The sequence below is a fragment of the Pecten maximus genome, chromosome 11, assembly GCF_902652985.1.
Source record: "Pecten maximus chromosome 11, xPecMax1.1, whole genome shotgun sequence".
In the NCBI taxonomy this organism is placed as follows: domain Eukaryota; kingdom Metazoa; phylum Mollusca; class Bivalvia; order Pectinida; family Pectinidae; genus Pecten; species Pecten maximus.
The window spans coordinates 43629620-43642246 of record NC_047025.1 but is presented as its reverse complement, the minus strand read 5'-3'; the positions used below and the strand labels follow the sequence as shown (position 1 = coordinate 43642246).

Sequence of the window (12627 nt, the reverse complement as noted above, 5' to 3'; positions counted from 1 at the left end):
GGTACAGAGACCTGTCACCCCTCCCTTTATAATAGTGGTACATAGACCTGTCGCCCCTCCCTTTATACTGGTGATACAGACCTGTCACCCCTCCCTTTATACTGGTGGTACATACCTGTCACCCCTCCCTTTATAATGGTGGTACAGAGACCTGTCACCCCTCCCTTTATAATAGTGGTACATAGACCTGTCGCCCCTCCCTTTATACTGGTGGTACAGACCTGACACCCCTCCCTTTATACTGGTGGTACAGAGACCTGTCACCCTCCCTTTATAATGGTGGTACAGAGACCTGTCACCCCTCCCTTTATACTGGTGGTACAGAGACCTGTCACCCCTCCCTTTATAATGGTGGTACATAAACCTGTCACCCCTCCCTTTATAATGGTGGTACGGAGACCTGTCAGCCCTCCCTTTATAATGGTGATACAGACCTGTCAGCCCTCCCTTTATAATGGTGATACAGACCTGTCACCCTCCCTTTATACTGGTTATACAGACCTGTCAGCCCTCCCTTTATACTGGTGGCACAGACCTGTCAGCCATCCCTTTATACTGGTGGTACAGACCTGTCACCCTCCCTTTATACTGGTGGTACAGACCTGTCACCCCTCCCTTTATACTGGTGGTACAGACCTGTCACCCTCCCTTTATACTGGTGGTACAGACCTGTCACCCCTCCCTTTATAATGGTGGTACAGACCTGTCACCCTCCCTTTATACTGGTGGTACAGACCTGTCAGCCCTCCCTTTATAATGGTGGTACAGACCTGTCACCCCTCCCTTTATACTGGTGGTACAGACCTGTCACCCCTCCCTTTATACTGGTGGTACAGACCTGTCACCCCTCCCTTTATACTGGTGGTACAGACCTGTCACCCCTCCCTTTATACTGGTGGTACAGATACCTGTCACCCTCCCTTTATACTGGTGGTACAGACCTGTCACCCCTCCCTTTATACTGGTGGTACAGACCTGTCACCCTCCCTTTATACTGGTGGTACAGACCTGTCACCCCTCCCTTTATACTGGTGGTACAGACCTGTCACCCTCCCTTTATACTGGTGGTACATACCTGTCACCCCTCCCTTTATACTGGTGGTACATACCTGTCACCCCTCCCTTTATACTGGTGGTACAGACCTGTCACCCCTCCCTTTATACTGGTGGTACAGATACCTGTCACCCTCCCTTTATACTGGTGATACAGACCTGACACCCCTCCCTTTATACTGGTGGTACAGACCTGTCACCCCTCCCTTTATAATGGTGGTACAGAGACCTGTCACCCCTCCCTTTATAATAGTGGTACATAGACCTGTCGCCCCTTCCTTTATACTGGTGGTACAGACCTCACACCCCTCCCTTTATACTGGTGGTACAGAGACTTGTCACCCTCCCTTTATACTGGTGGTACAGAGACCTGTCACCCCTCCCTTTATAATGGTGGTACAGAGACCTGTCAGCCCTCCCTTTATAATGGTGATACAGACCTGTCAGCCCTCCCTTTATAATGGTGATACAGACCTGTCACCCTCCCTTTATACTGGTGATACAGACCTGTCAGCCCTCCCTTTATACTGGTGGTACAGACCTGTCAGCCCTCCCTTTATACTGGTGGTACAGACCTGACAGCCCTCCCTTTATACTGGTGGTACAGACCTGACAGCCCTCCCTTTATACTGGTGGTACAGATCTGTCACCCCTCCCTTTATACTGGTGGTACAGAGACCTGTCACCCTCCCTTTATACTGGTGGTACAGATACCTGTCGCCCTCCCTTTATAATGGTGGTACAGATACCTGTCACCCTCCCTTTATACTGGTGATACAGACCCGTCAGCCCTCCCTTTATACTGGTGGTACAGACCTGACACCCCTCCCTTTATACTGGTGGTACAGACCTGTCACCCCTTCCTTTATAATGGTGGCACAGACCTGTCACCCCTCCCTTTATACTGGTGGTACAGACCTGTCACCCCTCCCTTTATACTGGTGGTACAGATACCTGTCACCCTCCCTTTATACTGGTGATACAGACCTGTCACCCCTCCCTTTATACTGGTGGTACAGATACCTGTCACCCCTCCCTTCATACTGGTGGTACATACCTGTCACCCCTCCCTTGATACTGGTGGTACATACCTGTCACCCCTCCCTTTATACCGGTGGTACAGATACCTGTCACCCTCCCTTTATACTGGTGATACAGACCTGTACACCCTCCCTTTATACTGGTGGTACAGACCTGTCACCCCTCCCTTTATACTGGTGGTACAGACCTGTCACCCCTCCCTTTATACTGGTGGTACATACCTGTCACCCCTCCCTTTATACTGGTGGTACAGATACCTGTCACCCTCCCTTTATACTGGTGATACAGACCTGACACCCCTCCCTTTATACTGGTGGTATATACCTGTCACCCCTCCCTTTATACTGGTGGTACAAACCTGACACCCCTCCCTTTATACTGGTGGTACATACCTGTCACCCTCCCTTTATACTGGTGATACAGACCTGTCACCCCTCCCTTTATACTGGTGGTACAGATACCTGTCACCCTCCCTTTATACTGGTGATACAGACCTGACACCCCTCCCTTTATACTGGTGGTACAGAGACCTGTCACCCCTCCCTTTATAATGGTGGTACAGAGACCTGTCACCCCTCCCTTTATAATAGTGGTACATAGACCTGTCGCCCCTCCCTTTATACTGGTGGTACAGACCTGACACCCCTCCCTTTATACTGGTGGTACAGAGACCTGTCACCCTCCCTTTATACTGGTGGTACAGACCTGTCACCCTCCCTTTATAATGGTGGTACAGATACCCGTCACCCTCCCTTTATAATGGTGGTACAGAGACCTGTCACCCCTCCCTTTATACTGGTGGTACAGAGACCTGTCACCCTCCCTTGATACTGGTGGTACAGACCTGTCACCCTCCCTTTATAATGGTGGTACAGATACCTGTCACCCTCCCTTTATAATGGTGGTACAGAGACCTGTCACCCCTCCCTTTATACTGGTGGTACAGACCTGTCACCCTCCCTTTATAATGGTGGTACAGAGACCTATCACCCCTCCCTTTATACTGGTGGTACAGACCTGACACCCCTCCCTTAATACTGGTGGTACAGAGACCTGTCACCCCTCCCTTTATAATGGTGGTACAGAGACCTGTCACCCCTCCCTTTATAATAGTGGTACATAGACCTGTCGCCCCTCCCTTTTTACTGGTGGTACAGACCTGACACCCCTCCCTTTATACTGGTGGTACAGAGACCTGTCACCCTCCCTTTATACTGGTGGTACAGACCTGTCACCCTCCCTTTATAATGGTGGTACAGAGACCTGTCACCCTCCCTTATAATGGTGGTACAGACCTGTCACCCCTCCCTTTATACTGGTGGTACAGAGACCTGTCACCCTCCCTTTATACTGGTGGTACAGACCTGTCACCCTCCCTTTATACTGGTGGTACAGACCTGTCACCCTCCCTTTATAATGGTGGTACAGAGACCTGTCACCCTCCCTTTATACTGGTGGTACAGACCTGTCACCCTCCCTTTATAATGGTGGTACAGAGACCTATCACCCCTCCCTTTATACTGGTGGTACAGACCTGACACCCCTCCCTTAATACTGGTGGTACAGAGACCTATCACCCCTTGGGTATTGGTGGGGAGCTGTAGTAACCTTTGGTTTGGTTTGTTTTTGTGTAACGTCCTATTAACAGCCAGGGTCATTTAAGGACGTGCCAGGTTTTGGAGGTTGGGGAAAGCCGTAGTACTGAGAAAAACCACTGGCCTATGGTCAGTACCTAGCAACTGTACCACGTAGGTTTCAAAGTCGTAACCCAGAGATGGAGGGCTATTAGTGTTAAAGTGTCGGGACACCTTAACCACTCTGCCACCGCGGCCCCCTGTAGTAACCCTGACACATGGGTATTGGTGAGGATCTGTAGTAACCCTGACACATGGGTATTGGTGAGGATCTGTAGTAACCCTGATACATGGGTATTGGTGAGGATCTGTAGTAACCCTGGCACATGGGTATTGGTGGGGATCTGTAGTAACCCTGACACATGGGTATTGGTGAGGATCTGTAGTAAGCCTGATACATGGGTATTGGTGAGGATCTGTAGTAACCCTGGCACATGGGTATTGGCGAGGATCTGTAGTAACCCTGACACATGGGTATTGGTGAGGATCTGTAGTAACCCTGACACATGGGTATTGGTGAGGATCTGTAGTAACCCTGACACATGGGTATTGGTGAGGATCTGTAGTAACCCTGACACATGGGTATTGGTGAGGATCTGTAGTAACCCAGACACATGGGTATTGTTGGGGATCTGTAGTAACCCTGACACATGGGTATTGGTGAGGATCTGTAGTAACCCTGACACATGGGTATTGGTGAGGATCTGTAGTAACCCTGACACATGGGTATTGGCGAGGATCTGTAGTAACCCTGACACATGGGTATTGGTGAGGATCTGTATTAACCCTGACACATGGGTATCGGTGAGGATCTGTAGTAACCCTGACACATGGGTATTGGTGGGGATCTGTAGTAACCCTGATACATGGGTATTGGTGAGGATCTGTAGTAACCCTGACACATGGGTATTGGTGAGGATCTGTAGTAACCCTGATACATGGGTATTGGTGAGGATCTGTAGTAACCCAGACACATGGGTATTGGTGAGGATCTGTAGTAACCCAGACACATGGGTATTGTTGGGGATCTGTAGTAACCCTGACACATGGGTATTGGTGAGGATCTGTAGTAACCCTGACACATGGGTATTGGTGAGGATCTGTAGTAACCCTGACACATGGGTATTGGCGAGGATCTGTAGTAACCCTGACACATGGGTATTGGCGAGGATCTGTATTACCCTGACACATGGGTATCGGTGAGGATCTGTAGTAACCCTGACACATGGGTATTGGTGGGGATCTGTAGTAACCCTGACACATGGGTATTGGTGAGGATCTGTAGTAACCCTGATACATGGGTATTGGTGAGGATCTGTAGTAACCCTGATACATGGGTATTGGTGAGGATCTGTAGTAACCCTGACACATGGGAATTGATGAGGATCTGTAGTAACCCTGACACATGGGTATTAGTGGGGATCTGTAGTAACCCCGACACATGGGTATCGGTGGGGATCTGTAGTAACCCTGACACATGGGTATTAGTGGGGATCTGTAGTAACCCCGACACATGGGTATTGGTGAGGATCTGTAGTAACCCTGACACATGGGTATTGGTGGGGATCTGTAGTAACCCTGGCACATGGGTATTGGTGAGGATCTGTAGTAACCCTGACACATGGGTATTGGTGAGGATCTGTAGTAACCCTGACACATGGGTATTGGTGGGGATCTGTAGTAACCCTGGCACATGGGTGAGGATCTGTTGTAACCCTGACACATGGGTATTGGTGAGGGTCTGTAGTAACCCTGACACATGGGTATTGGTGAGGGTGTGTAGTAACCCTGACACATGGGTATTGGTGAGGGTGTGTAGTAACCCTGACACATGGGTATTGGTGGGGATCTGTAGTAACCCCGACACATGGGTATCGGTGGGGATCTGTAGTAACCCTGACACATGGGTATTGGTGAGGGTGTGTAGTAACCCTGACACATGGGTATTGGTGAGGATCTGTAGTAACCCTGACACATGGGTATCGGTGGGGATCTGTAGTAACCCTGACACATGGTTATTGGTGAGGATCTGTAGTAACCCTGACACATGGGTATTGGTGAGAATCTGTAGTAACCCTGACACATGGGTATTGGTGGGGATCTGTAGTAACCCTGACACATGGGTATCGGTGGGGATCTGTAGTAACCCTGACACATGGGTATTGGTGAGGATCTGTAGTAACCCTGACACATGGGTATTGGTGGGGATCTGTAGTAACCCTGACACATGGGTATTGGTGAGGATCTGTAGTAACCCTGACACATGGGTATTGGTGAGGATCTGTAGTAACCCGGACACATGGGTATTGGTGAGGATCTGTAGTAACCCTGACACATGGGTATTGGTGGGGATCTGTAGTAACCCTGACACATGGGTATTGGTGAGGGTGTGTAGTAACCCTGACACATGGGTATTGGTGGGGATCTGTAGTAACCCTGACACATGGGTATTGGTGGGGATCTGTAGTAACCCCGACACATGGGTATCGGTGGGGATCTGTAGTAACCCTGACACATGGGTATTGGTGAGGGTGTGTAGTAACCCTGACACATGGGTATTGGTGAGGATCTGTAGTAACCCTGACACATGGGTATCGGTGGGGATCTGTAGTAACCCTGACACATGGTTATTGGTGAGGATCTGTAGTAACCCTGACACATGGGTATTGGTGAGAATCTGTAGTAACCCTGACACATGGGTATTGGTGGGGATCTGTAGTAACCCCGACACATGGGTATTGGTGAGGGTCTGTAGTAACCCTGACACATGGGTATTGGTGAGGGTGTGTAGTAACCCTGACACATGGGTATTGATGAGGATCTGTAGTAACCCTGACACATGGGTATTGGTGAGGGTCTGTAGTAACCCTGACACATGGGTATCGGTGAGGATCTGTAGTAACCCTGACACATGGGTATTGGTGAGGGTCTGTAGTAACCCTGACACATGGGTATTGGTGGGGATCTGTAGTAACCCTGACACATGGGTATCGGTGAGGATCTGTAGTAACCCTGACACATGGGTATTGGTGAGGGTCTGTAGTAACCCTGACACATGGGTATTGGTGAGGGTGTGTAGTAACCCTGACACATGGGTATTGATGAGGATCTGTAGTAACCCTGACACATGGGTATTAGTGGGGATCTGTAGTAACCCCGACACATGGGTATCGGTGGGGATCTGTAGTAACCCTGACACATGGGTATTAGTGGGGATCTGTAGTAACCCCGACACATGGGTATTGGTGGGGATCTGTAGTAACCCTGACACATGGGTATTGGTGGGGATCTGTAGTAACCCTGGCACATGGGTATTGGTGAGGATCTGTAGTAACCCTGACACATGGGTATTGGTGAGGATCTGTAGTAACCCTGACACATGGGTATTGGTGGGGATCTGTAGTAACCCTGGCACATGGGTGAGGATCTGTTGTAACCCTGACACATGGGTATTGGTGAGGGTCTGTAGTAACCCTGACACATGGGTATTGGTGGGGATCTGTAGTAACCCTGACACATGGGTATTGGTGAGGGTGTGTAGTAACCCTGACACATGGGTATTGGTGGGGATCTGTAGTAACCCTGACACATGGGTATTGGTGAGGATCTGTAGTAACCCTGACACATGGGTATTGGTGAGGGTGTGTAGTAACCCTGACACATGGGTATTGGTGGGGATCTGTAGTAACCCTGACACATGGGTATTGGTGAGGGTGTGTAGTAACCCTGACACATGGGTATTGGTGGGGATCTGTAGTAACCCTGACACATGGGTATTGGTGAGGGTGTGTAGTAACCCTGACACATGGGTATTGTTGGGGATCTGTAGTAACCCCGACACATGGGTATCGGTGGGGATCTGTAGTAACCCTGACACATGGGTATTGGTGAGGGTGTGTAGTAACCCTGACACATGGGTATTGGTGAGGATCTGTAGTAACCCTGACACATGGGTATCGGTGGGGATCTGTAGTAACCCTGACACATGGTTATTGGTGAGGATCTGTAGTAACCCTGACACATGGGTATTGGTGAGAATCTGTAGTAACCCTGACACATGGGTATTGGTGGGGATCTGTAGTAACCCTGACACATGGGTATTGGTGGGGATCTGTAGTAACCCTGACACATGGGTATTGGTGGGGATCTGTAGTAACCCTGACACATGGGTATTGGTGAGGGTGTGTAGTAACCCTGACACATGGGTATTGGTGAGGATCTGTAGTAACCCGGACACATGGGTATTGGTGAGGATCTGTAGTAACCCTGACACATGGGTATTGGTGGGGATCTGTAGTAACCCTGACACATGGGTATTGGTGAGGGTGTGTAGTAACCCTGACACATGGGTATTGGTGGGGATCTGTAGTAACCCTGACACATGGGTATTGGTGGGGATCTGTAGTAACCCTGACACATGGGTATTGGTGAGGGTGTGTAGTAACCCTGACACATGGGTATTGGTGGGGATCTGTAGTAACCCTGACACATGGGTATTGGTGGGGATCTGTAGTAACCCTGACACATGGGTATTGGTGAGGGTGTGTAGTAACCCTGACACATGGGTATTGGTGGGGATCTGTAGTAACCCTGACACATGGGTATCGGTGAGGATCTGTAGTAACCCTGACACATGGGTATTGGTGAGGATCTGTAGTAACCCTGACACATGGGTATCGGTGAGGATCTGTAGTAACCCTGACACATGGGTATTGGTGAGGATCTGTAGTAACCCTGACACATGGGTATTGGTGAGGATCTGTAGTAACCCGGACACATGGGTATTGGTGAGGATCTGTAGTAACCCTGACACATGGGTATTGGTGAGGATCTGTAGTAACCCTGACACATGGGTATCGGTGAGGATCTGTAGTAACCCTGACACATGGGTATTGGTGGGGATCTGTAGTAACCCTGACACATGGGTATTGGTGAGGGTGTGTAGTAACCCTGACACATGGGTATTGGTGAGGGTGTGTAGTAACCCTGACACATGGGTATTGGTGAGGGTGTGTAGTAACCCTGACACATGGGTATTGGTGAGGATCTGTAGTAACCCTGACACATGGGTATTGGTGGGGATCTGTAGTAACCCTGACACATGGGTATTGGTGGGGATCTAGTAACTTGATTAATGTTTCTTACTGTGTTTGTTAAAAGTGAATGTTTCCAATAACTTCCTGAAATGTACCAATTACAAATATCGACCATTAACATCTAAAATGGCTGCCTGTCTGCCATTTGATTTTCCAAATCAGACTTAAATTTGACTGGGCACAAAGTAGGGACCAAGGGCAGCCTACATGTGAAGTTTGAGAAATGTCCCTTCTGTACTTCACAAGAAATAGTGATAACAAGGATACAGATGATTTAGAGATTTGTAAGACATTTCTGGCAACAGACACTGCTCGCCATGGCCAGTAATACTGTAACACTAAAATATAAACCCCGAGAGACAACACGTGAAACACAACAGGTAGAAAAATGGTTTATGCTGTTTTAGTAGCTGATTTTAATGATCACAAAAAAATCAATAACAAAACTCAATTTCATGTCATGTCAGTTTTGTAAATCTTTACAGTAATGTTTTTGCTGCCAACTTACATGATAAGTTAATTCATATACTATATCTGTAGTTCAAGGTTTTAACACTCAGTGAGAAGATTACTTCATCCCACCATGGTACGCTTTCTTCCTCTCATTCTCACTTCCTCCAGCTTATTGAGGACCTCCTTGGCTCCATCTTTGTTAGTGACACAGTAAGCATCAAGTATAACCTGGAACACTTTCTCTGTGTTAGGATGTGTACTCAGCAAGGCTCGCTCCAACACATACAAATCAACACCTTTGTCCTCTGGCATATTTTCAAAGTGACTCAGGCCAAAATCTATCATAACAATATTGAAAGATGACGGTTGCCCCTTCAGCAGCATATTGGAAGATGTTAGGTCACCATGAATGATATTATTTTTGTGCATGACACCTAAAATTTCACCAATTTTCTTTCCAAGGGGTTCTAGGACAGTCATTGCTAAATTGATATCAGGAATTTCTTTCTGAATGTTCATGATATAGTCTCTGACTGTCTGGGAGTCGTGCACCTCCTCCATATATATACTGTTGTTCACCATGTCTACAAAGTAAACTGTTGGTGTAAAAATACCTGTAAAAAACAATGATTTATATGTAAGTGATTATGTATACATATATTTATATTTCATCAGCATTGTACAAATACAACAAGATCTCCAATTCAAACGCCAGATTGTTACTGTCGTTATAGACACCCTTATTCTAAAACTGTTTCTTATATATACATGCATAGGAAAAGTTGTTATTTCCTGTTAATACCATATCCCAAGACTGGTAATTAAAAAAAAAAATTCTTATGCCAACCATCAAGCGTGCGACACACATCATAAATTACTCACTGCTGGCATCCAGTAGACCCTTGAGAGTATGTTTTTGACTCCCCAAATTAAGATCTGGCTCTTTGGCTTGAAGGGACATGTCTATTTGACATATGTTTTGACCCTTTATATTTCTAAGAAATAGTGATTTGACTTCTGAAATTACTAAAGGTAAAGGGTCAACTGAATGCCCTGCACATGTACAGTGTAATCCTCTAACACTGTTGGAGTAACCCAGAGCATAAAAAGTGTTAAGGATTTTGAATAAAAAGAAATTGAAGTATATTTTCCTCCGTCTGGATGAAATTTGGCTATTTAACATAAAATCAAAGTTGTTAATAATGGGCCACATTGCGCTCACATAGATAACTATTTCCTCTAAAATGCTATCTGACCATGAAACCAAACCTTTGATAGATTTATGCATGTATGCATGTTATTGAGGAAGGTGAAGTACATTTATGCGAGTCTCTGCTCAATGTTAGCATATGCTCACTTTGCTTTACTAGACCGCTTTCAAAATAGATATTACATATAAATGATATGACTTCTATTTGTCTAACAGGAGAGGAGAAAATGCAGCGACCAGACCGGGGTTAGAACCCGGTGTGGCATGGTATTTTGAAGCATGGTGAAATGAACCAGGGTCAAAATACCATACAATGGTAAGTGAGCCGCGGGACCTCCAAACACTAGCCGGATGCTCTACCAATTGAGCTACCTGATCAAAGATGATCGACCAAGTCCAGTCCCGCTAGACACCTCCCTCCTTTTTTCCAAGTCTTCGCCTTCGAAGACATACGAGACCCTTATACCACCACCGTGGGTATTTTAGCTGGGCGCCAATTTTGTAACAGGAGAGGAGAAAATGCAGTGGCCAGACCGGGGTTCAAACCCGAGACCTCCGAACACTTGCCAGATGCTCTACCAATTGAGCTACCTAATCACCGATGATCGACCCAGTCGGTCCAGTCCCGCTACATTTGTAACATCTTTTTTGAAAGTGGTCAAGTGCTGCCTTTGATCTTTAACCTTGAGTGACCCATTTAATCAGGCATAGAATTTCATGTTGTCATATCTGAGATTTCTATGTCACAATGGGATTCAGTGTATAATGTTTCTGGTACCCGATGAAATAACTTGTTATGGTACGTTGTGAATACATGTTCTGACCGGGAGTTCAAGTGGGAGTGTCAGTAATGCCAGGGACATACAAAGTATATATGCATGCCCCTGGTAATACTATTTCGTCTTAAAATGTCATATGATTATCGAAGTTCACTGACATTTTCCAAACTAAAATTCAGTACGCCTTACCGCACATTCGGCTTCGGAGCATTGCTCGCACTTCAGATTTCATTCTCTGCGAGGTTAACGATGCGTCGAGAGTTGGGTGTCTGTATGTTTTCTTAAAACGTTCTTTAACAATACATGGTTTTCCATAGAAGCTAAATTTGTACAATTTTGCTTCGGCGCCTTGTTTCATCAAAATCCTTTCGCTGGCCATTTTCCCTTCCCCTTCCCCACTTTCGGACCGGTGTTGATTTAAACCTTTTTCGCGCTGTCTACAAATGGCATAGCAAAAACGTTTGGAAGACGTTGACAAATCAGGTATTTTATATTACCTTCATTTTAAAAGAGTTCTTGGAGTATTCTGTTTACAAATATTGGTCACCTTTTATTTTCACATAGTAAAGAATTAACACGTGTATGATGATAAACTGGAGCTAACGAAATTTTGTAATAAAATTTATGAAAGCTTTAATCAAGGCATTTACAACAAAATTAATCAAATAGGCAGTTCCAGACTATCATCATTACAAAAGAAATAATGTTTGCTCCCTAAGAAGCCGGCATAAACGTCGGCCATGGCACAAGCTAAGGCGAAGTCAAATAGGTTTACTCTTTACTATTTTCCGACGTCATATTCATCTCAAAAGGTATACAATCAATGGAAACTACATTCTGTTTTTAGTTTTGCATCAGTTGTCATCAGGTAGCCGTACATACAAGTCTGCGGTGCATGTTTGACCCACTGAAATCATATGTCTGTTTATTTCTGACACTGGCATTGACCCGGCTTCAAACATAATTGGACATCGACAGTACTTTAGAAAAGATCGATGTTGACGAAATCTATTGCAGTCTGGTTCATTAAGACATGTTTGCACGCACGGTCCGAATATGCAAGTTCATTTGTTTTGACAATGCTGATTATATCTTGGCTCAAGGTCAAATGAACAGATGAAGTAGACTTACCATGGTAGCTGTGATCGCCACGCTGACAGAATGCTGTCGTGTGCAGTCATGCGTAGGTTTCTTAGAACACAGGTTCGGCACGCACTGGTTGCAGAGGATGAGTAAGTTGTTTCCCTCCATTATATATGTAACGGTGTGCAGGATTAATTAAATTTAAATCGCTGCCGCTGCTTGGGATCGAACCCAGGACCTCTAGCTGGCTTACTAGTCTTAAGCTAAAATTCAAGCGA

General features: G+C 46.4%; 1 protein-coding gene across 1 annotated transcript; it reads right to left on the bottom strand.

Annotated features, from left to right (window-relative positions):
- Positions 1-9203: 9203 nt before the first annotated feature.
- On the bottom strand, positions 9204-11705 carry LOC117337298 (EKC/KEOPS complex subunit TP53RK-like). Its single transcript, XM_033898202.1, has 2 exons — positions 11456-11705; positions 9204-9891 (listed from the first exon to the last, which is right to left on the bottom strand). The coding sequence occupies exons 1-2, from the start codon at positions 11643-11645 to the stop codon at positions 9398-9400; spliced, it is 684 nt and encodes a 227-aa protein (XP_033754093.1). The 5' UTR covers positions 11646-11705; the 3' UTR covers positions 9204-9397.
- Positions 11706-12627: the final 922 nt, after the last annotated feature.

What these genes read in the sequence shown, in the direction of transcription:
- LOC117337298 (XM_033898202.1), bottom strand. Translation starts at nt 11,645, where the DNA reads ATGGCCAGCGAAAGGATTTTGATGAAACAAGGCGCCGAAGCAAAATTG. An exon ending in GCTCCGAAGCCGAATGTGCG is followed by an intron (nt 9,892 to 11,455) that starts GTAAGGCGTACT and finishes TGTTTTTTACAG; the next exon opens with GTATTTTTACACCAACAGTT.